Source organism: Peromyscus maniculatus, chromosome 20 (assembly GCF_049852395.1).
Source record: "Peromyscus maniculatus bairdii isolate BWxNUB_F1_BW_parent chromosome 20, HU_Pman_BW_mat_3.1, whole genome shotgun sequence".
NCBI classification, from domain to species: Eukaryota; Metazoa; Chordata; class Mammalia; order Rodentia; family Cricetidae; genus Peromyscus; species Peromyscus maniculatus.
In genome coordinates, this window is record NC_134871.1 from 41,978,954 (window position 1) to 42,004,101 (window position 25,148).

The window sequence follows — 25,148 nt, forward strand, 5'->3', positions numbered from 1 at the left end:
CTTCACAGTTTAATGCAGTTCAAGCCGCTTTGATTCCAGCATCCGCACTGGCAACAGAAACAAACTATTTTAATTCCTGGAGTGTGCTGCATTCCTCAGTCAAATAAAATAAGTCAACCCCACATATGGTAGCATTAATATTCCAAATCCTTAACTCTAGCCATTTACATTTTCTTTATGGGGTCAACTTTTTTTTTTTTCACACAAAATTATAACACTGAAAATCTGACATTTAAATCCCTCAAGAGGGAATAATAACCAGGCTTCTAGAAACTAATGGCCATGGACACAAGTGGGGTACATACTTTTTTCCAAAAAATCTCACGAAACTGTTAGCCTTGCTAGCAAAACTTAGAGTTTAGAGTAACTTAAATATGTGTTCCTAAGCTGTGATCACTCATACTTAGCTTCAGTAAAATCCATTTCCTATTCCCTGTGAGATGAGAATTGCTTTTGCATCGACCCAAGTCGGCTGCTAGCCTCTCTGGGAACTATTCACAAGCCTCAAGTTGTAAGTTTAGCAATGTGCCCAGCTGCTGCCTCTGATCCATCTAGAAAGTCAGGCCATCAGGATGCTGAAGAGTTAGGACAGGTGAGATGCTGGGGCCCAGGTGCTCCAGCCTGTCAATGGGAGGGTGGTACAGGAAGGGTATAAAAGGGAAAGCTGTAAGCCTTGCTCTCCTCACTCACTCCTTCTGTCAGCTTACTGAGAGAGAGCTCAGCTCTCACTCTCTGAGAATGCTCCTGACTTTGTCTCTCTCTCTCTCTCTCTCTCTCTCTCAACCTCTAAGACCTGAGGGGAAAAAAAGTTTTTCTGGGTCTCTTCTTCCAAAGTGGCTGGGTCAGAAAGTGGAAGTGATGATGGTTGGGTGTTTAATTCAAAGAAGTTTGGGAAGGAGCAGGCTGGGCAAATGCAAAAGTGGGGGGTGGGGTGGGGTGGGGATGGGACCTTATAACCAGGAAAAAAAACTCAATGCAAAGGTGTGGGGGTGGGGATAAGACCTTAACCGGGGAGGGGGGCGTGAGGGGGGGAAAGCCCCTTCCGTGTTAAGAGCAGGGTGGGCTGCCCCCATGTTAAGAGATCAGAAGCTGGGAAACATAGGGGGACCTGGGCTTTGAATCTTGTGGCAAGCTCTATTCCATAACCTCAACAATCCAGTACCTGAGACCGACCGGTTCCTTGGATCCAAAGGGAAGTGCCGCAGAGCAGGAGACTAACCCAAGAAGTCGGGTCACGTTCCTTCTCTTGAGGCTGTTCAACTCCCAAACAGTGAGGTCAGCCGTAAAGCCAGGACTCCTGTATCTGAGATCTTCCTAAGTGTGTGTCCTCTTGGGGGTTCCTGAAATGGGAGCTTCACTTTACAGGACATAAGGCAAGGCGCCCTGATGTAGCATTTAGTTGGGCATAAACCCCATACCCTGATCACACGTCTAGAACCAGCAAACTAGCCCCTTGATCTGAAAAATCTCAGATCAAGGCTGTTCCCAGCAGAATGGAATTCAGATTTTGCCAGGAGCTGAAGTTCCAGACATTTGACTGCCTTTCTAACTAAAGAAAGTAGATTTGGGTCCTTAAGCCTTCCTAGGAAGTCAGACCAAATATCCCGGTGCTAAGAACTGAGGAGTCTGAGGCCACTGTGGGCTGTTCCTGGAAGCCAGGAAAGTAATGAAAAAGCTTTCCCATTTGCTTAGGAAGTGGGGGCCTTGCCGCTTCTGCTACAGAAACACGTACCCTGGACTTAGATACTCGGCATCCTACAGCTCGTTTGTTAGGTAGTATTTAGAGACGTGTAGAGTTTCTTTCAAAAGACACAGGGTCAAATACCAGACTGTCTTGCCAAGCAGCATTCAGTGTACCTTGTCAGCAGCAATACTTGTATCAAGATGCTGGCCACCCTTGAGGAAAAGTGTTCTAGACAGGCCATTGTTTCATGGAGATGTGGTCATACTTCTGTCCTCTTGTACATACAAGGTCAGCAGAGCTTTTTCTCTCCACCTTGAATCTTCCTCAAAAGCTCTCCAACTAGCAGCTGGTAGAGGAGAGATGTAAATGTACCTCTGTTCAGTCCTCCAACCCTTGAACCCTATGCCGGGAGCCAAATAGACAGAGCTACGGCTTTGGTTCTTTAACTCACAAACCTGGGGTCCGACCTACACGGACAGGTGCCCTCACCTGAGAGATGAGAGAGCCGGGATGATCATTCCCGAGATCCATTCGGCTATCTAACTTCAGAGTGCAACAGCTGAAAGGCCTCTGTGGATGCAGCCACACAAAGGCAGCTGGGAATGGATGCTAAATAGACGGCTAGAGGCAATCCCCCTCCTTACTATAAAAGCTACCCACAGGTGCAGCTTGCTGTCAGTGATCAGATGAGGAACACCTCTACCTCATGAAGGTAGAGACACAGGAGGGCTAAGGGGCAGGTCTTGACATGCTCCCTGAAGAGTAAGACATTAGGTGTGGGGGTACTTCCGCTGGCCTGTTTGAAACTTGGGCATAGCCGAGTATCTTCAGATTCCTGTTTTTTTCTTGTCACTGGAGTTCTCTCTGCTGACTCCTCCAAAGCAAAGCCCATTTCTAGGGGGCTTCTCCATAGCTCTTATCTACTCTCCAGACATGAAAGCGTGGGAGTGATTTAAAAAAAAAAAATTACAGGAGGCTGAACGGTGAATTCCAAAGGCTTCCAAGGATCACTTTGGACAAGTTTCCAGTTTAGTACACTGGAAACCAGCGTTGTTTGCAGAATGCTTAGTCTAGTTGCATAGAAATCTCTATTTTAGTTCAGGCAGCACCAGCATGGGCAGTGGTTCTAGCATTTGCATGAATGAGAGCAAGACCCAAAAGGGAAGTGTGAGCAGGGGCCGGAGGCAGGGGGAGAGGGAACAAACATGGGCAGAATACAAGTTCTTATGTCCACTGGAATTCCAGTTCCAGTGAACCAGATACACATGGTAAAATACCAATGTGCCTAACTAAAATAAAGAAACTTAAAAAATATCCGGGCTTGACGTGTTCCCAACCTGAGGGGATGGAGATAGCACAGCCCTGGGCTCCTCCCGTCATTGTCCCCACAGTTGAAAGTGTTGGCAGTGGCTAGAGTTGAGGTATTCTCGAACTCACGGTTCAGTCTAAGCATGTCTCTTAAAAAGGTCTTGAAACACCTTAGTAACACCTCTGCCACCTCCGTACAGCGAAGCCTATACACATGGAGTTTGTGTAGAGGCCTCTCCTGCGGTAGAGAGATGTGCTCTGCTGACCTCTGAGGTCATGCGTGTAGCTGAGAGGTCAATCTCTGAGGTGCTACAGCGTGTCAAATGGGCAGGAACCACTCGGGTGCTTTGCTTATTAGGGACCTGGTGGCTTCAAATGATCCTAGTAGTTGAATTGGAAGGTTCAAAGCTTCCAGAAGACAGACTTTGCTCCAGAGAAGTGAGGCCTGTCCCTGGTAATTCTAAAAGCCTGGAAGACCTTTCCAGAAGGTAGTGACAACTTCGAAAATTACTGCTTTGGAGATAGCGGCTCAGGTGTAGAATCCATGACGAAAGTTTTTCCAAAGAGATTTTACCGTCCTGACTTCCACCCCCCCCACACACACACACAGTCTAGAATTTCTAGATTTAACAATATTTTTATTGATTATTCAGGTATTTTATACATCATGTACCCTGATTACACCCGATCACCCACCTCCCAGTCTTCTCAGGTCTGTCCCTCCTGGCCTTGAGTGACACCCCCCAATAAAGTCCAATTTGGGTTGACCATATGCTCACTGGGAAATGGTCAAACTTCGGCAGCCAGCCACTTAAAACGAAGCCCTTCCCCACCCGAACCCCCACCAGAAGCCATCAATAGTGAAGGGCTACAGTTCAGCATCCTTATCACAATTCTTAGGAATTTCTCCAATGGCTATCTGTCTAGGCTGTTACTTTGGGGATGGGTGGTGGTTGTCCCAAAAGCCCTACTTTCTCTCTCAACTGAGTCTTCAGTCCACAGATGCCATTGCAAAAGTTAGCTTCCTTGCTCTCTACACTCAATAAGAGCATGAACAGCCGACATCCACATGGTCTCTAGGGCAACATAGGCTAAGGTAGCCTGGCCAGCATGAGTTCTTTGTCTAAGTATTTGAAAACAGATTCTACTGGCCAAGGAGCTTTCAAGAGTATTGAGTAAAAGATCCGGGCTTGGGGGCTGGAGAGATGGCCCAGCAGTTAAGAGCACTGACTGCTCTTCCAGAGGACCCAGGTTCAATTCCCCACACCCACCTGGCAGCTCACAACGATCTAACTCCAGTTCCAATGAGTCTGACATCAGTGGTAAAAACACAATGTGCATAAAATAAGAACAAATTTTAAAAAATATCAGGGCTTGGCATGCTTCCAACCTCAACAGGGATAGCACAGCCTGGGGTCCCTTCACATCACTGTACCTACAGTTGAAAGTGATGTCAATGGCTTCTAAGTTAGGGATCTAAGTTCAAGTATCTGGAACACCTGGTTTACAGTCTAAACCATGTCTCTTATAGGGTCTTGAAAACCCCTTGGTCTAGTCTAAGCCATTTGATTTTGTTTAGGCTCTAAACAAGTGTGACTCTGGAGCCATAACTGTTACCTTCATGGCTCTGGGTTACCTGAAGTTCAGTCTTTTATCCTTTTCTGACTTTGTGGCCCAAGTCTGGGTTTGGTATCGAAGATGCATGCATGTATAGTATCTCCAGGGCCTTGGAGGCAATGTGTCTCCTGTGTCTCACTTGAGTCCAGGAACCAGCCACTCCTGTGGATTCTACTCCTAAGCTGAAAGCTTCTACTGAACACAGTGGGAAAATCTGAATTTAGACCAAACACAATGGGGCCAAGCATTGGCTATGAAGTGGAAGAATCATGGGCTACAACGTGAGCAGCTGGCCAGAGGCAGGTTGCAACTCTAACCTTAGTCACATGAGCTCTGTTAGAAGTGAGTCTCTTCATGGGGCCAAGGGCTTCCACATGGTAGCATCCTTCTTCTGATGAACGGTCAGAACTTTGATAACTGAAATCTTGGATGAAGGACCTTGAATTTAGGGGTTTTATGGGGCCTAATAAAAATCTCCTTGTTGTCCATGTGAGTATGGAATGGCTATCAACTTTGTGTACTGAGATCCTCTTTGCCAGTCTGCTCTAACTAATGAGGCTTTTAGTCTAGAACACAGATGAGTATTCAGAGTTCTATGGCTACATCAACACCTTCCTTCATGGTGGTCCAGGAATCCAAAGGCAGTCATGCCAGGCTTCCACTGTATATAGAGAAGAGTGGCTGGACAAAGGCTAAATCTCAGTTGGTCAAGGGATGCCATAGAGGTCCAGGTCTGGAACCTCTTACTCATCTTTCAGCTTCACTCTAGGAAGCTTGGTCAAGTGAGCATGAAAGCGGAGACTAAGGACCACAGAAGTGTGGTCACGTGTATACAAAGCAAAAGTCAAACTAAGAAAACGTCAACATGAACCCATCTCTCACCTTGAACTTAGAATTAAAGGCTGTACCACAGGCATGGGGCGGGGGTCACTTGATTATATGGCTCTAGAAAGTGGGTCTCAGTGCCTGTTTGCTTGTCTGAACTCAGGCTACCTGCATCCTACATGGATCTGTTCTCCCATATTGCTGTCACTTTTTGACCTATATTGGGAGAATGACTTATTTCTCATGAGCAAGAAGCCCACCCCATGGCAGCTGCATAGGGCAGCACCTCTAAGTTGCTTGCTCTGGTTGCCAGCCTCTTAGGGTTCTGTAATGGTGTCTTCAAGAGGTATCTGGAAGTAAACATATTGGGTTATCAAAAAATGGAACTGCTTGGTTAACAGATGCCTGGTGAGCAGACTTCTTGCATGCTGGTTAGTCCAGAGTGGTCACTATGACAAACAGAGTATTTGTTGTGGTATATGAATTGGAGGGTGGTGTAGCATCAGAAGTTATGACATACCTCATTTCCATTATAAAACCCAAATCTGGATGGGCAAACTCATTCAGGTCCCACATACCACAGGATTTGGTGTGGTATGTTGGGGAACAGCCTCTCCCAGCCTTTGGAAAGATGTGACCCACATCCATGGGTAATAGCTATTCAGATAAAAACAATTCTCCATGGATTCACAACTGCTCTCTAACCATTGCCAAGAAACCACCTGTCTCTTAGTGAGCCATGGAAGATACCTCTTTCCTTACATGTGCTATATAGCTTGAGACAGCAGATCACAGACTTAGGTCAGGTCTTGGTCCCTTATTGTAGACACAGGCATGGTGGAGCCCTCCATTCTTAGTTTCCTACTTACTGGGTGGGCAAAAAAAACTAGGTCTTCCTAGAACCATAAAGGAAGATGTTGGAACTGTAATAGAGATGATATGGATCCGTCTAGAACCTAGGATGCTAAACATAGCCTCTAAAAGGGTGTTGCTAATCTGTGTGGGAACTCTTAACATCAGAAATCCTGGACCTGGGTTGGTCCTCACCCCAACTGCCCATTTCCCCTTCATTTCCTCAACTTGGGACTTGAGCATCTCTGCATAAGTGCTAACCCTAGTCCTCCCTAGTTCAAATGGACAAAAAGAATGATCAGAGGCTAAACCCCTTGGTTGGGTAGGAACACAGGCAGAAAAATGACCAGGGTTTGAAGCCAGACTAAACGTAACAGGTCACCATTCATAAGATGGCACTTGCCTGCTTATTCTAGGTTCCCTGCTAAGCTAGGGTTGCTCTGTTGCCTTCCCTGTCCTCATGAAGAGAGGATTCTGTGACTTCACTAGACACCAGGATTCTTTATTCTACTGTCTATAAGTACCACATGGAGTCTATGGCAAGGTTAAGAGCTCTGTCCCTCTAATCACTAGTGGTGTCTTTTTTTTTTCAATATGGCTCTTTTTATTAAAACACTGTTGCTATAAAAACACTAGAAACTAATAAGAGAAAGTACGTCATATTGTTTTAATAATTTTCAATAAAAAGAATAAAATATAATGAAAGGTACAAGCTCACTTGATACTAATGACATATTGCAAAACATACATCTTCCTCTATAAGAAAGCAAAATGTGTAATTTGAGCCAGATGTTGAAATGCTTGGGATTTATCTAAGAGCAAATATTTCAGAAAATATGTAGAAGTATAACCACAGAATTGCTTTAGGGGGTTCTCTAGCTGAATATTTTTACATTGCACTTCACTTGGTTTTGCAAAATGAATTACGTTCTGATCTAACTATACATATACATATAAATAAGGATTCCACAGAAGCAGTTCAGCATAGTAAAGAGTTTGAGTTTGAAAGTCAGATTTTTGGCTCTACCAATTACTGGCTGGTGGCTCTTGGGGAACTTGAAGTCTGAGCTTCAGGAGCTCATTTGAAAAACGTGATGACAAGAGTTAAGTTATCTCATAGGAGGTATTCTTAGAAAGAGCTAATACCTCTCAAGTGCTTTCCACAGCATCTGACACACACCAAGTACTCAGTGGAGAGTACGGAGTATTAATGTTGCTATTACTACTATTATGTTGCATTACTAACAAAATAACCACCCCTCAAATCCATACACACACCTCAAAAGGTCTACAAGGAAGGAAGTACAGGAGACTAACAATAATCAGAGGCTGTGGCCTGAGACTAGAAGCCTGAATTTCTGAGGTGGTGTAGGTATATCCAAGCTTTGCATATAGGAATTTGGGGATAAAGTGGAGTAAAGGTAGAGGCCACTGGCTGGTAGACACAGTTGGTCATTCATACAATAGTAATTCTGTCTCCCAACTAGGACAGGAACTGAGGTGCAGAGAATTAGTCACAAAGGACCCTCCTCACTGGCTGCGGAGTAACACGGTACCACTCTGCGCACTGCCGCGATCCCCAATCCTCTAGCCGAGCTTTGGCGAGCTCAACTGTACCTCTACGCTCACCTACTTTTCCCTGCAAGTAATGAAATCAGAAAAAAGGCAAAGAAAATTCCTTCCCGGCAGCACCTCACACACAAGCCCTGGGTGCTTAAAAAGTGCAATTGGTCAGGGATAACGGGAGGAGGGCAACACACTCCATGTTTGCTCACACCTCGTATCCCAGGCAAACAGATAAGACTATGGGAAGAACCACGTGGATAGTGACCTCACTGAAGCAGCGACACTTCAAACAGTCCTCTGCAAACAGCAAATGTAAAACAAGACACCCAATAGATAAGCTACTCTCGCGATGCCCCCTCCTGTGTTCTCACACAGTAATTCTCCCAGATGACTGACTAGCTCCTTTGGGTTACTTAGCAAGGCCATATTTCAATTCAGACCTGAGCTATCCTACCCCTGCATCTGCAATCTGGCTCTCCTTTTTTTTTTTTTTTTTTTTTTTTCAGTGCTGGGGATGACCTCACACATGCCTAGCATGCACTCCATTACTGAGCTACACCCCCAGCCACATGGCTTTTCCTTTTTAATTCCGAAGTTTGATATGGCATGGCTCACCTATAACGCTAATATTTTAAGTACAGAAATATTTCTGCAGATTCAGGTTTCTAACTGATTTCTACTGACAGGAGAAAGATTCAAAGCATAGTCAATTCTAAGAACAGTTCGAAGATCAGAGACAGAGTCTCTTAAAGGATCCACCTTTTAAAAATGAAAAGGAATTAATTTTAAATTTAATTCCTGCAACTTTCCTCCTATACCATACTTTTTCAAAAGTCTTTAGACATTGTATTAGCTTTGAAGAAGAAATAAAAAACACCTACCTTAGAAACTAGACACTTAGCTAGCCCTAAATATATCACAGAAGAAGGGTACTTCTATAGATGTAACCAACCGTCCCACCAAATAAGAAACACAGAAACAATGCGAAAGAGAAAGCCGAGAAGTCAGAGCTCAGAGCCAAAATCTCACCCTTCTGCCTGCGGTGTCCCAGCCTCCCGAATGAGAGCCCTATTTCCTGACTGTTCGTCTATTTAAAGAGACAGAACAAGCCACAGCTATCTCACCTCACCAGTTCCTCAGCTGGTCCTGTTTCCTCAGACTGGAAGCTTCTGTGTCCTCATCCCAATAGCTCTCAGCTGAACTGTGTTGCTCCAAAGCCTGAAAGCTTAACCAGCCAAATGCTTCTAGTTTCTGGGTCTCACGCCCTATATGTCTTTTTGCTTTATATCACCACTCCCTGGGATTAAGGGCTGGCTTTCTGGGATTAAAGGCGTGTGCCACCACTGACACACTCTTGCTATGGCTCTAATAGCTCTGACCCCCGGGCAACTTTATTTATTAACATACAATCAAAATCACATTTCAGTGTAATTAGATTACCACCACATACTTCAAATGAAGAGGACTGGTACAGAAGCCAGGCACGATGGTGCGTTCCTGTAATTACAGCACTGGAGAGGCTAAGACAGGATCACAAGTTCAAGACCATCCTCCAGTATGTAACAAGGAAGACAGAAAACTTATTTATACAAAGTTTTTTTTTTTTTTTTCTTCGAGACAGGGCTTCTCTGTGTAGCTTTGCGCCTTTCCTGGAACTCACTCTGTAGACCAGGCTGGCCTCAAAAACTCACAGAGATCTGCCTCACTCTGCCTCCCGAGTGCTGGGATTAAAGGTGTGTGCCACCATCGCCCGGCCTATACAAAGATTTTGAAAACAATCTGCCACCCAGAAAGCAAGTGAAATGGAGTCAAGGACTTCAATGAAAGAAAAGAACAATGTAGGAAAAATCAATGGGATGATCAGACAATCTTTTCCTGGGACATAGAAACTAGACCATGAAATCAAGAAGCTATTTCATCTTGATCTAAGTGCTAGCCTCCAGTCTGAACACAAAAAGATCCAGATTATTTGAACTGGTTGTCGATCAGGGTCCCCTTCATTTTTGCTTTCTTGGCTTCCAATTCAGCCAGCTCTTGCAGTCGCCTCTTGCTCATGCCTTTGCGCTCCAGCTGTTTTTCAATCACTTTGGCATTCTGTGCATAGGAGTCAGCAACTTCCCGAGCCTCTATCTCTTCTTCTTCTTCATCAATGGTAGACACAGTAACAGAGCTGAACTTGCCCATGTCTTTAGTCCGTTTGGTCATCATAACCTTCTTAGGAGGCTCCTGCTTCTGGGTATATATATTGGTTTTCCCAAAGCCTTGGCCAAATTTCACTACGGCTCCATCCACGATGAAGGTCACAGGAGCATTCTTTGGCTGGGACTGGTAGAAGAGCGGCAGCCCACACTTTGCACACTTCTTTCTGTACTGACGTTCAATGCCCTCAGGCCTCCGAAGATAGGTAGTCTCCTCATCTTCTGTGTTACAAAACTTATGAGCATGTTTGGCAGCATCAATCACGCGAGACCGGTCCCGGGGTCTCATGGGCAATTTCTCTAACTGACAATCCAGCACCAGGACCATCTGGCCGCACAAACAGTAGTAAACGTGGAGGGGCTTCTCGCCGTCATCATATTCCTCACGGTCCCGGGTGTCGGAGCAAACCACCGACCGGGACACGACTTTCGGCATAGCGAAGGCAGAGCAGTCAGAAAAGTCCACTAGTGGTGTCTTTAAGGAGCAAATAACAAATGTTTTGGGACACCTGAAGGAGAAAAAAGAGGGCTGAATAAGTCAAATTATACAAAACTTTTATTCACCTCCAGGGGCCTGTCCCAGGTAGAGTAGACGAAGCAGTAGCAGCAAGCTCCAATTTGTTCAAGTTTTTAAAAACAAAAACCACTGTGGCATGTAGCACAACTCTTAAAAGGTCTTAATAAAATCAAATCTGGAGCCAGGTATTGGGGTAAATGCTGAAAATCAGTACGAGCCACAGCCACCTCACCTTGCCAATTCCTCAGCTGATCCTGTTTCCTCAGACTGAAAGTCTGAGTCCTCACCCAAATGAATCTCAGCTGAACTGCTAAAAGCCTAAAAGCTTAACCAACCCTAGTTCCTGGTTTTCATGCCTTATATACCTTTCTGCTTCCTGCCATCACTTCCTGGGATTAAAGGTGTGTGTCACCATGCCTGGCTATTTCCAGTGTGACACTGGATTCGCAGAGATGCAGACAGAATGTTAGGATTAAAGGTGTGTGGGGGCCACCATTTTCTGGCCTCTGTCTATCTAGTGGCTGTTCTGTTCTCTGACCCCAGATAAGTTTATTAGGGTGCACAATATTTTGGGGAACACAATATCACCACAGTGGCATATACAGGAAAGCATCTGGACATCTGCAACAAGCAAGTATTGTTTACAGAAGTGGAGAGATAGCAGTTAGTTTGGTCAGGTAGTTTCCATAATCCAGAGGTCAAGGGCACACTTTATAGGAATTTGTGGCTGGCACAAAGACTAGTTTACTCTAGGAATTTATGGGGATTTTATGACTGGTCTATGTGACTAGAGATCAATTTACCCAAGATGGTTTTAGCACTTCAAGCAGTCTTGGGAATACTTCCATGAGATGGCATAACTTTAAGTTCAGTAGCCCACTCTGTAGCAGGATTCTTAAAAGTTCTTATTAATAAAATCAAACTCGAGGCAGTTATTGGGGTCCATGCTGGTAGATCAGAGAGACAGAACAAGCCACAGCTATCTCACCTCGCCGGATCCTCAGCTGGTCTTGTCTCCTCAGACTGGAGGCCTCTGAGTCCTCATCCGGAATGGGTCTCAGCTGAATTACTGCTCAAAAGCCTGAATGCTTAACCAGCCAAAAATCTCTAGTTTCTGGCCCTCACGCCTTATATATCTTTCTACTTTCTACCACCACTCCCTGGGATTAAAGGCTGGCTTTCTGGGATTAAAGGCGTGTCACCATGCTTGGCTATTTCCAATGTGGCCTTGAACTCACAGAGATCCAGAGGGATTTCTATCTCTGGAATGCTAGGATTAAAGGTGTGAGTGCCACCATTTTCTAGCCTTTGTATCTAGTGGCTGTCTGTTCTCTGACCCCAGATAAATTTATTAGAATACACAATACCACCACACCACTCTATTCCCCACTGGTTCTAGGAGAATGAGTTAAATTGTCAAGTCATCGTCTGGGGAATTTTAGGGCCCCTGGTCTCTACAGGATTTTTATTGGCTGGGAGGAATAAAAAGGAGTAGGCAATTGACATCCAGAAATAAGAGTTAGGGTGCATAAAACAGCAAGATAGAAAAACACCTTTACTGGAGTAAAAATTGGTAACCATGAAGTAAGCCAATCAAATCCCAGCCCCCCTTCCCCCCACTCCGTCTTGAGTAACCCTTTCTGAAAGTTCTCATAACTTTTCCCCCTGACTTGCTAATATCCATAGGCATCTGGAAGATTCTAGGGAGACAGAAGATTGAACATGGACATCCTATTTGACAAAGTCAGGGCTATCTGCAAGAGCTTGAGAACAGCAGGGTATAGAGAATAGAGGAAACATGGGGAGAAACAAGTTTTCACTCTATGCTCTGCTCTTAACAGGAATAGTAGTGTTATAAGGAGAATGAATAGCTTTGGGCAGGGCAGCATGTGACCTGGATGGAGTTTTAAGTATAGGAGACGGGAAGGATGTGAAGGAATAGGAGGCCAGCATGGACTTTGAAATGTGTAACAGGTATTTATGATACCTGAAGGAGCCTGGAGTCACCAGCATGTTGAGAGCTTCAGTATACTAATGGGACAAATGGCTACCAGTGATGCCTTTCTACCAGATATAAGGAAAATGACCCCTTTTGGTAGAGGGGATCCAGTCTCATAGCTTATAATGCTGGCTTATTTGTTTAATCTTGCCACCAGAAAGCCTTATATAGTCCAGGCTGAGTTCACTTTATTGCCTTAGGAATTTAGTGTTTCCTTTGAATCTTAACATTCCAGCCTTTTATTGATAAGCGTGATGAAATCTCTTTATTTGCTTCCCAGCTTAAGTTAGGTTGTTTTGTGGGCCCGGGAAGGCTGGGAATGTCCAAGGACCTGGAGGGGAAGGGGATTCAGGGCATTTTTATGTCTTACTGGAAATTGTGGGCCAGGATCCACCTCTGGGAGCTGGGTGGATTTAAAGGGTTCACCAAACAAGTGATGGATGGTCCACCAGTCAGTGTCTGTTGCCTATTTGAAATAGTTATTTAAGATTTGTTACATTCATTTATGCTGTGGAATATTTGTTTTAAACACATGCAAAGATGTGTTCCCTTCTTTTACAATTCATTTGTTTAACTCTGTAAAATTGTTTCTTTGCCCAAAATACCTGATTGGTCTAATAAAGAGCTGAATGGCCAATAGCTAGGCAGGAGAGGGCTAGGTGGGGGTTCCAAGCAGAATAAAAAGGAGAAATCTAGGGTGAGAGGAGCAAGGAGAAAGGGGAGAAAAGGACATCGGGGGCCAGCCACTCAGCCACACAGCTAGCCACAGAATAAGAAGGAAAGATAGCATAGAATAAAGAAAGGTAAAAAACAAGCCAGAAGCAAAACGTAAAGAGAAATGGGACTATTTAAGTTAGAAAAAAAACTGACTTAGAAATAAGCTAGGCTAAAGTCAGGCTTTCATAAGTAAAAAAATAAGTCTCCATGTATTTATTTGGGAGCTGGGTGGCAGGTCCCCAAAGAGTAAGAACCAATTACAATTACCCACTTGAGCTGGCTGTCATGAATCTGGGGGAGTGATTCCAGCAACTTTATACACTGGGTATGGTAAAGGATCTATAGGATATGGTCCCTTTTAGCAAGGCTCAAGTGTCTTTGGATGATATTCTTAACCCAGATAGTGTGGCTGGCCTGACAATGTGGGGTTAGGTTGGGAGTCCCTTGGCTGGGTCTCTAATAGTTTTGCAGACATGCTATAAAACATATTGCAGAGTCTGGAGGGATTAGAGAAGGGAATGGTTAAAAATTCCAGATAAATGTACATCTTATACATCTTATAGGTTGGAGAGAGGGGGAAGTCTGCCAAAAACTTAAAACAGAAAATCCCCCTCTACAAATCTACCTCTACAAGGAAATATATAGGGCCCATAAGAAGGTAAAGGGAAAAAGGCTCACTCAACCTTCACCAGTGTCTCTATTGATTTGGTTAGAATCTCCTTCAGGGTTCAGATCATCCTTTCTGTTCTAAGTTCTGAGGACTGTAAGCACAGTGTAATTTCCAGGTTATTCCTAAGAACTTAGCCAGTAATTTAGAGATTTGAGCTATGAAAACCAAGCCACTTTCACACCCAATTATTGGGCTGAATTCGGGGATTAACTTCTGTAATGGCTTGTTTATTATCTGTGTTTGATTAGTAGTAAAAAGCCTCTACCCAACCCAAGACAGTATCTACAAATACAAGGAGATACTTATACCCATTTTGGCCTAGTTTTACTTTCATTAAGTTCACTTAGTGTTATCCAGGTATCTTGCCTGGAGTTCTAACTCCCTTGGGTATCTTGGATGGTGACCCAGTGATTTTTAGGTGGTGTACAAGTTTTGTGCACAGTGTCCGGTATCATTTTCTAGATGTGGCACATAAAACTTAATAGTTCTACTAGTTTTATTCTCTCCAAGTGGGTTCCTTGATGGAGTTGGTGACTCAGGTCACTTAATGGAAGGGAAAGATGTCCATCTGGAAGGTTTTTTCCATCCTGTCTTGACTTGATAGAAGACAAGTGGCCTAGAGCTAGATAGATAGCTGTTGTTCCTCTGTACATGGGAAGAAGCAGTAAAACTGACTTGGGTATGGTCACAAGAATTTTGCAGAGCCCCCACCCCCACCCCCGTTGGTTCTAGGGCAGCCTCCTTTGCCTCTTGATTGGCAAACTTGATTGCTTTGCTATAGTCTCATAAAAGTGACCTTGCTGATGTCCTTTACAGTATATTTTGACCACCTTCTTTGATAGCCAGATATCCCCCAAATCCTAGGACTACTAGAGGCTGTCTTCTTCTGAAAAGGTTTCCTCTGAAATCAGTACACACTGATTTCAGGCTAGAGAATGTCTGGTCCTGCTCCATCCCCTGGTTGCTTCTGGAGGCTTCATCACTTCCTTCTGGTGGACTATCATCCACTTCTCTCAGCACTAGCACAATTGCTCTGCCTAACCATTGTGCCTGCCTGTCTTCTGGAAAGTATTAAAGACTCAGTGAGCTACTTCCAAAAACTTTGATATCTTTTCTTCAAATCCTTCTAGCCTCTGAAGTTTTTTCTCTTTAATATGGAGGGCCAACTGGGTGACAAAGGCTATGTTGACTGGCCTTCTATTCTCTGGGATTTTGGGATCAATGGGCCTCTTCAGAAACATAGAAGTTTCAGCTGGGCCTTGCAAAACTTCACTAACTATAGACAGATCTGTGGGCTTTCTGCAGCATTGTGGAAGACTTTTCACCAGAGTCCAGCAATAGGTATTGAGAGCCCCCCTTACCTTGTTCAGTGTTGGGGTCCCATTGAGGTCTGGTAAAAGGAAAGACTTTCCAGAATGGGGTTCCTCAGGCAATGGACTTCCATGCTTTTCTCTCTGGATCCTCTTATGTGGTAGAGTTTGGAGGTGCTATGGGCAGTCATCCCAGGCAGACTGGTGGTTGTAAAACATTGTCTCAAAAGAGAAATTAAACCTTGAGGTTTGTCGAAGGACTTATTTTCTCCGGTTATCATGATGACTGGTAGAAAAGGGAAGAGACCAAATGGAGCCATAGGAAGGGGAAGTCATTATCTGTTAGCTTCCCTTGGTGTGTGTGTTGGGAGGGGTGGTTACCAAGGACCCTGAGAGCCAACTGGGCTGGAGGTTGGGCTATAGCTGCATCCTGTGAGGACTAGTCAGAGGAGGAAAGCCTTGGATACAGCTGGAAGATAGAAACTGGATATTTATTACACTCAGAGGACAATAGTAAGAGGCTACATACACACAGCTTTCCCTGGCTGTTAAAGTATGTGCTATGACTACTGAAATAGGATCCACTTGAATTTGGGGAATGAAGTGTTTCAAGTTAAATGTCAGGAAAGAAAAGTGATAACATACTGAGCCCCAGCTTCAGAAACTCAGGTGAAGAAACAGTTAGTTCCCTTACTGTGAGGGGTGACTCTTAAATTATAGCTTGGTCATGTCCTGCCATGTCTATTGATGGCCTTTCTGAGGTGTTTTGGCTTTCTATTTTTTAAAATTGGTTTTGTTTAAATGTTTTGGCTTGGTATTTTCCTTAAGGTGCTTCTGTTGAAAGATTAAAGTTTGGGTGGGGAAAGGAGGTAGGGAGGATTTGAGAGGAGTTGGAGGGGGGAAAATGATCAAAATACATTGTATAATGATGATTAAAGCTAAAAAATACAAAATTAAAACTACGTTTTTAAACATTTAATTTGGGCATTGCATTTCCTTTTGTGAAGGAATAGCCTTGTAGTTAATTGTGCATAAAACTGAACACTCCTTTTCAAACTAATTTTCTTTTTTATTCGGAACTAAACAGTTTTTATAAGTTATTACTAATTCTGTAACTAAAATGCTTCAAAAAAACTTTTTCAAAAACAATTTTGATCATATTATATCAATTATATTTCCATGTCCTTACCCGCCCAACTTCATGCTGTCTTTGAAAACAAAATAAAAAATATCAAAACAAAATACCACAGTAAAACCAAGTAAAGCACACATGAAGTCTAGCCATGGAGCCTGCCCTGCAGTGTTTGATAACACTCAATGACATCCACTGGAGAAAACTGGTTTGCCATTTCACAGTGTTAATTGTGTATTAGAATTAGTTGTAAATGGCATCTTGGTTAAGGTATGGAACTTTATACCCACTTCAACTTCTCAGTGTTGGGATTTGCTCTAGCATGAACCTGTGCATGTCCTGTGCTTGCTGTCAGTCTGAGTTCATAAGTGCATCAGCCCTGTTGTGTTGGAAGACACTGTTTCCTTGGTCATCTTTTTCTCACTACTCTTCCATATAGATCCATGAATCTTGATGGGGGTAGGAGGTTGATAAAGATGTACTATTAAGGTCTAAGTGCTCCAAAGCTCAATTTAACCTTTTGTCATTTGTCATTGGGTGGGCATTTAGATCCCCACATACTGTTTTTTGTAGTGGAATTCATCAACCCAGCTTTTTGATAGCCAGACTAATCTCCTATGGCCCTGGAAAGAGGGAGGGACTCGGGCACTATTAATGTTGATGCCGGGATTGCATCACATGGCTTTGGGGGGGGGGTTCCACCAATAAACTGTCCCTGGTGGAGCCAATGACTGGGATTTCTGAGTTTGCACATCTGTCTTCCACTGAGGACAAGATGGGGATAGAGCTGGTGACAGAGTATGGAAACAGTTTAGTGTGTTATGCCCAGATTGTGACCCCCCCAAAGAGACCACCGTAGACCTTGGATGTCTAGAATGCAACAGCAAGGTTTATTCTGCAGATACAATCTAGACAGGGACTCATTCCTACACCCAATACAGTGAGGCAGGGAGGAGTGCCTCTTTCTTGGGGAAGTTAGTTTTTATAGGCAAAACCCATAAAATTTCTTAGAGGGGAGGGGGTTAGTACGGGTCCATCCTTGATTGGTCAAGTTTTTCCCGGGCCTGGACTTGATCTTATTTTATCTTATCTGTTTGCCCTGTCAGGAGTTTTACAACTCATCTCCGGGGTCTGGTCTTGTTATCTCTGGAGAGGGGCATCTCGTGGTTAATTGGTTACCATCAGACATCCTGACTCTGTTCTTTTGTTCCTGGGGCTGGCGCCATCATTTCTGGGGACTTGAAACTGGCCTGGCCTAGATCAGTCCCCAAAGCCGCCACTGAAGACTTTAGGTACAGAATGCAAAAGTAAGGTGTTTTCTAAGTTGACAAGCCTCCAGGGAGGTTCTTCCAAATCTCTCACTCACAGCAGGGAGGTGGGAAGGAGCGCTCCCCTTTCTTTGTGAGGCTAGTTCTTAAAGGCACAGACCATATAACTTACTTTAACCCACCTCCCTTTTTAGTCTTTTGGTCGAATATCCTGACTGTTTTCCAAAGTCCCTGTAGCAGATACAGCCACCTGGGGAAAAGGGGTCTAAGTTCTTATCTACACTTAGGAATCCTGGTTTAAGCTTCTCTTTGTCTGTAGGGAATAGAGTGGGGGGGGGGTGCTTACTGAGGTATCACATAGTGTACAGACATTTTACTGCTTAATCCCACTATGGAGACTTGTTGATTATGTGGGGGGTCAGCCTGGTCTGTGAAAGGAACGTGCCAGTGCTCTTAGAACCTCAAAGAGTGAGATGGCCACTGGGAGCCACTCCCAATGGGAGAAACTCCAGCAGTCTCTCTAGGGTAAAGGAAGGCCTCCCTAGGTACCACCTTCCTTCTATAAACACCTGGCTACCACTGTGTGTGACAGACTCTGCAGCATGGGCTCTGCTGAGAATGAAATGTGAAGTTCAGCTTGGGGATGGGATAACACTGGCTCCTCTGAAGCAACTATGCACCCTGAAGAATCCTGATATGGGAAAGAGCCCTCCTTTCGACTCTCTCTCTCCACCCAAGCTCCCTCCTACTCACTGCCACTGCCCGTGTTTTGCCTTCTTCCTGGGTTTGGCCAATAGCAGACTCTACCGGAGACTGAATAGAAAGCAGTGGGGTTGGTATGTGTCCCTTGCCTCAGACATCAGGGCTGTGATCTCCAGCCACCCAGTGACCCTCGGTGAAGCTGTTCTAGTTTGCCTCTCTGCTGTGACCAAAATCAACTTGGGGAGGAAAGGTTTTTATTGAATGTAGTCATTGAGGGAATCCAGTGTCTTAGCTACAGTTACTATGCTATGATGAAACACCATAGCCAAAAAAACTTGGGAAAGGGTTTCTTCAGCTTACACTTCCACATCACAGTGTAACATCAAAAAAGTCAGGACAGGAACTCAACCAGGGCAGGAATCTGAAGGAAAGAGCTGATGCAGAGGCCATGAAGGAGTGCTGCTTATTGCTTTCTTAGAACCCAGGACCCATAAGCCCAAGAATGGCATCACTCACAATGATTTGGGCCCTTTCCCCATCATTCACAAAGAAAATGTCCTATAGGCTTGCTCACAGCCCCATCTTAATAGAGGCATTTTCTAAATGGAGGCTCTTTACTGACTCCAGCTGGTGTCAAGTTGATCATAAAACTGGCTAGTTCATCCAGAATGGCCTCAAGGCAGGAACTAAAGCAGATACCATCAAGGAATGCTAACTGTAGTGGCTTGCTCCAAGGCTTACATTGAGCTTACTTCTCCGTACCACCTGCCTAGAGATGATACGGCATACAGCAGGATGTGCCCTTTTATGCCAACCAGCAACTGAAAATGCCCTGCTAGATGATCAAAAGCCAATCTGATAGACAATTCCTCTTCCCACGGAATCGAGAAAGAGCTATCTGTCAATCCTGTCCGTGTCCGGGCCGGGTGTGTCAAATTAATGACCAAGGTTATCCATAACAAAGTAAACTGAGGCATCATTTGTCAAAATCTCCAAGAACGCATCTCTTCAATAGTTCAGCACTGGTGGTAATCCATCGCTCCCACAGGGATAGAACTCTGTACAATCTATTTCCTTGGCATGACTCACCTGGAAATCTGTTCATGGGTCAATTAAGTAAAATTTTAAAGAGGGCAAGAGCTGTCTAGTAGTCAATGTCTCCTAAAGAGTTTCAAAGACTGAACACCCCCCCCCTTTGCTGCTCTGAACACAGTTCGTGGCTATATTCCCTGTGGGTTCTGACTGCTCACATCCCTCCACCCAAGATACCTAGTATGTAAACCCTTGTTTGAACTCAAAGCCATGAGTTTCCTTGGTGACACTGGATGATACATCAGAAATCCATGAAGCCCAGTGCTGTTCTACCTTTGTTACAGTGGCTGAGCTTTTAAACCACTAGCAGCCAGGCCACCAAGGCCATAGCCTGGGGGTATCCTGTTCCCCTGTCAACTCCATAGATGCTTGATCTATATTCTGTCACAGTACATGCCTCTAAACCCACTGATCTCTAAGTTCTATACAATCTGTCCTGTTCCAAAATGACCAGAGTCTATGTAGGGCTTCCTAAGCCCCAGCCTATGTGGAAAGGGACACCATCTCATTGCTATGGAAACGAAAGGTTGGTGGGAGACAGACTTCTCCCTGAAGGCCTTCATTTCATCAGACTGTAGTAAAAGATTTTTCACAAACCTCTGCTTTCTGTATCCAAGATGTAGAAACTATTTTAAGATGAAGAGTTGAGCCTCAATCACTGAAGTGTGATCCCTATAACTGGTAGAATCCTGGTCGTTAATACCATCAGGAGCCACAGGTGACTTTGTTCCTAGGTGAGGAGGGATGTGTGTGTATTGACGATGCAAGATGTGAAAGGACACTATTCAGCCTCCTGGTTTTTTTTTTTTTTTTGAAGACAGCGAGTTTAACTAATTTTAATGGAACATGTTGGGCATGGTGCTGCATGCCATTAATCTTAGCACTTGGGAGGCAGATCTATAAACAAATAGTTATACAATAAAGATTTATACACATTCACAAAGAAAAACCATTTGCCACCTTTTTAGGAATTGTAGAAACAAACAACCAACAGAACAGCCGTGTGGTGACGGTTGGAACTAGATTAGTACTTTGGTCTTTTCACTTCAACCCCATCAGCTTCCATCTTCTTCCTCTTCTCAATGATCGCACTTATTTTCTTCCACTGGCGATCAAGCTCTGCCTTGTCATTGGTTTCTTTGAAGCGTCTGGTTTTCCGTCCTTCAGACATCTTGATACCATACTGGAATGCAGCCTTGGGCAAAGCCTCCTTGTTGTTCATATACTCGCTATATTCCTCCTGAGTATCAAAGTCCCAGCGGCCTAAGGGACCCTTCTTGTTACCCTGGTCCATTTTGCTATAATCTACCTCTTCATCACTATCGACAGCCATGTCATCCATCGTGGCTGGATAGCATTCTGCATAACTATTGGACATGCCAAAGAAATCACCCAGCTGCTTCTTGTCTTCAGGCTTCTTCAACGATTCAGTGCCTTCCCAACCAGCAGACCCAGCAAATTTTTCATTGATGGACTTGATCAACTCTTTGGCAGATCCAGGTCCTTTGTCAACATCCACGGGCTCATCATCCACTTTTGGCTTCTCAAAGTAGCTGTGCCTTTTCTTCTCTTCCTCTCGCTCCCGCTCCCTGTCTCGCTCCCGGTCTCGCTCCCGCTCCCGGTCTCGCTCCCGCTCCCGGTCCCTGTCGCGTTCCCGATCACGTTCCCGCTCCCGGTATCTCTCCCGCTCCTTGTCCCGAGGTGTCTTGGTTGTGGAGGGAACATAATCCCCAATGTCTTCAAAAATGTTCATGTCTGCCTCGGGAGGTTTCTTTTCTTCCAGTTTTCCTTTATCCTTCTTCTTGAGCTTCTTGTTCCGGGTGCCCTGCCTCAGGTATGACAAAATCTGGGTGAGCTTGCTGATAACAATGTCATTTGTAGTCAGTGTAGTCTGGGCCTCCATGGTGGGGCAATCAGCCTTGCTGCGGATAAGAGTGGTGGGGATATCCGTGTCTGCATACTCATCATCCAGGTCTACCACATAGGCCATCCGGCCTGGTAAGAACAGCTCATTTCGCTCATATGATTTACTCTTGAAAAGCATTCGATACACATTTCGGCCAAGTCGTGTTTTAAATTCAATTTTGTTTTCGGGATCCTCATCTTTCTTGGTTTCCTTTTGGGGCTTTTCCATGAGTTCCTCTTCCTCCTTCTCTTTGCTGGCAATCTCAGCGCGTACCTTTTGAAGCAAAGCAAAATCCAAGCCTTTCACCAAATGGGTGTGTTCCATATCACCACCCAAGAATTTGGACTCCTGAATCAACTGTCTTCTCTTCTCTGCAGCTGATTTGTCCGCCTCAGCAGTGGGGCCCACAGCCCGATAGTTGGCTGTGGTACTAATCAGCTCAGTTTCTTCATAATCTTTGTTCACACCATCTCTCCGTTCCTTGGCACGGTCCCGGTATTTCTCTGCAAGTTCTCTCTCTCTCTCAATTTCTTGTTGGCGTAGCTTGGCATAATAACTTTTCTTTTTCCCCCTTCGTGCAGCTGGGTCCTCATCCTCATTGTACTCTCTTGGCATCTCATGGTGACGTGATTTTGAAGGTGGTGCAGAAGTAGGTGCAGCCCTTGGGGTCATGAGAAGTTTCCTGAAGTCTTCATTGTTAAGTTTTGATTGGTGGAAGGAATGAGGATCGTCCACATCGTGGCCATCTGGGGCCAAAGGGTTGGAGAAGGGCTCACTGTCTCGTTCTGGCATTTTGGCCGCGGTCTCCCAAAGCCGGCAGTCGTGAAGCCTCCTCCACAAAACAACAGCGCCCACCTTCCTCCCACAGTGCACCGCGAAAACTCAGCCTCCTGGTTTTAATGCTCCTATGACCGTGAACAGGGAGGAAGGCATAATGTTCCTGAACCTGCAGGTGACTTTCCAAATAGCACTGTCTTCCCTGTTTCTGAGCAGATGCCTAGAAAGTGAGGTATGATAAAGAGAAAAAAGGCGACACTCTTAGTTGGAGACAGCCTGACAATAGTGATGGCCTCAAGATGTGGCAGAATGGGGCTATCACCCTCTACTGTAACAGTGGGGCTTTGCCTCCTCTCTGAGCCTTTGCTTGATGGGACACAAACTTACTTCTGCTTGGGCATTTACCAAAAGGAGCTGACAGCTCTAAGCAGGTGCTTTTCAGAGCCCAGAAGCATCTATCCAAGACCTGGCATCATTCCCAAGACAGTAGGCCTCCAAAGAGTATAACCTGTCTTGAGACTCCAGAAGAAGACAGCATCCTGACTGGTCATTGCAAGATGACAAACACCACTGTCGCCTTCTAGATGTACACTCCAGCAAGAGCTCTTTTGATCCCTGACTCTGCCATTGCCCACACTGGGGCAAAACTCAACCCTTCCTCTCTCCAAATATTTTTTAATTACCATTCTAACTATGGTTTAAGATTAAACCACTTCTCATAGTGGTTCCTCCTCCAATACCTGACCAAAGACTTACTGTAAGGTAAAAAATGTCAAATCAACAGGAACTTAAATTCAGGCCACAGCCCCAAACCAAGGTTGATGCTCCCTGGGGAGAGAGAGGTCTTTGCTATTAGGTTTATGCTTATAACAGCATTTAGTCAACCCAAGACACTTAAGGATTCTATGGCTGTAAATGCCACTCTTAGGAACTCTTTACCAGCCAGTGACAGTTTTGACATAAGTCTTCTGTGTCAGGTAACCTTTTAATACTTATTCAAAAAAGCTGGTGCCATAGCTGTCCTTAGCATAGCTGAGGAAAGCAAGCCCTTTGGGCATCCTGTTCTTCACAAGAATAGGGTGGTCCCCTCAAGCATGAGGTTCTAGTATGTAGCAGGGGAGAAGAGAGGTGTTTTGTGACAGGTGATACTAGAAAATTGGCCATAGAGTGCACTGAGTTTTTGCCCTGGAAAGTGCCTGATGCCCTGACTGAGAGGTAGCTGGACTTTTCTTTGGACTACCAACAAGCTCCCAAATAAAGACAGAGACATATTAATTATGGAAGCTTGGCTTTTAGCTTATGCTTGCCCCACTAGCTCTTATATCTTAACCTCGGTTTCTATTCATATATATTTTGCCTTGGCTTTTTACCTTTCTTTCATTCTGTATGTCTTTTCCTGCTTCCTTAATGACTGGCTGGCCCCTGGCGCCTCCCTCTCTCACCTAGATTCCTCCTCCTACTTACTCTCTTTGCCTAGAAGTCCTGCCTGTACCTCCTGCCTAGCTATAGGCCATTTAGCTTTTTATTAGATCAATCAATGCCTTAGGCAGGCAAGATGAACAAATGCAGCACATCTTTGCATAGTTAATCAAATATTCTGCAACCCAGAGAAATGGGAAACTAACTGGGTAGGAGGCAGGTAGGACTTCCTACATCAGAAGCCAAGAAAAAGTGCAGGTTGAGACACTCCATATCAAATTAACCAAAGTGTCCCTTATGAAGACAGAATTCATCCACCTTAGGTTTATAGCCATGGGACAGAGTGGGACCCTTATAAACCTGATTCAGATGAAGATATATTGGAACCTTAACTGAGAACTTGGAGCTCTTCCAATTCTCCCCCTACCAGCCGTTAGCATTCTGAGTTCCCTGTGCCCACATTAGATTCTTGTCCTATGTGGAGAGAGATCAGTTCAAACCAGAAAGTTCCTGGATAGAAGATAAATAAAACCATGTAACTGGAATTAGATCCAGAAATAACACAACTGAAGGCCACATGTACAGGGGTGACTTTGCTGGCTTTCAGCTCTGAATAAAAATTTACCATAAAAACTTCTAACTGGATCAATTTATACTAAAGGCAGAGCCTTTGCATACCAGAGAGAGAAGAGTACTAACATTTGAGGGTCCACTGTTGGCAATCCTAGTGATTAATCTAGTTTCCCCACTGTGAGATTGACATCTAATAAAGCTTCTGGGATAACTGGTATATTGTGCTGTTCTAGGACCCGGATCCCCACTTCGAGTGTCATATCTGTCCCTGTGAAAGGATGGTCTTAGTTCTATGATCTCTTCATACAAATTTGTTTATACCGAGTGGGGGATTAGATATGCTCTGTAATTACTTAGTTGTCAGAATATTCCAGAATCCAAATCTCTCATACTTCCTGCCCTCCATTGTTCCATTTTGATAGTGGATTTTGTTCTGTGTCCCCGGCCTGGGATGGATAAACCCTGCATGTGGCACTGTTAGTTTATTTGATAAACCATCAGTTACCTGAGAGTGTTTTAGAAGTAGAAATGTGTACCAATCTCCAAACGATATTTTGGGTGAGGCTTAAAAATCTGTCATGCTTTGGGAAAGGCAGGTGGTTTCCAAGGGCTGAGCATGTCTGCTATGGGTGAAACTGAGGCTAGGTACCCCAGAGATCACAGCTGCTCGCATTGTTCCATATGGATTATTCTCTGGAAACAACTATTTGAGCCACTTACCTTAGTGTCCTGTGTTCTTAGTGACAGCTGTCTGATGCATCAGAAATCCATGGAGCCACAGTTCTATTGCCTGCTGTGAAACCATTGAGCCCTGTGAGGGGCAAATCGGGACAAGCATGTTAAGATTTGGAAATTGCCTTTCACGAGGAGGTATTCCAGCAGAGCACCATAGTCTTCCCACAATGACTCAAGCAGCTGAGGCATTCTAGACTGGGGTCTGTTACATATGGCATCAGAAGAGAGCCTCAAAATGGGAGGCTTTGGTTGGAATAGATGAGTCTGTAGCAAGAATCTTA

The 25,148-nt window shown here is 44.6% G+C and overlaps 1 protein-coding gene and 1 pseudogene across 2 annotated transcripts; both read right to left on the reverse strand.

The window, feature by feature from the left end:
• Nucleotides 1-9,650: 9,650 nt before the first annotated feature.
• LOC143269754 (STING ER exit protein) lies at nucleotides 9,651-10,519 on the reverse strand. The gene has a single exon (XM_076556019.1). The coding sequence runs from the start codon at nucleotides 10,484-10,486 to the stop codon at nucleotides 9,818-9,820; it is 669 nt and encodes a 222-aa protein (XP_076412134.1). The 5' UTR covers nucleotides 10,487-10,519; the 3' UTR covers nucleotides 9,651-9,817.
• Nucleotides 10,520-20,277: 9,758 nt separating this feature from the next.
• Nucleotides 20,278-22,241, reverse strand: LOC143269755 (protein Red pseudogene; annotated as a pseudogene). Its single transcript, XR_013046426.1, has one exon. The product of XR_013046426.1 is annotated as a protein Red pseudogene (transcript).
• Nucleotides 22,242-25,148: the final 2,907 nt, after the last annotated feature.

Bases quoted from the DNA above. Each gene is read 5' to 3' on its own strand.
- LOC143269754 (XM_076556019.1), bottom strand. From the start codon at position 10,486: ATGCCGAAAGTCGTGTCCCGGTCGGTGGTTTGCTCCGACACCCGGGAC.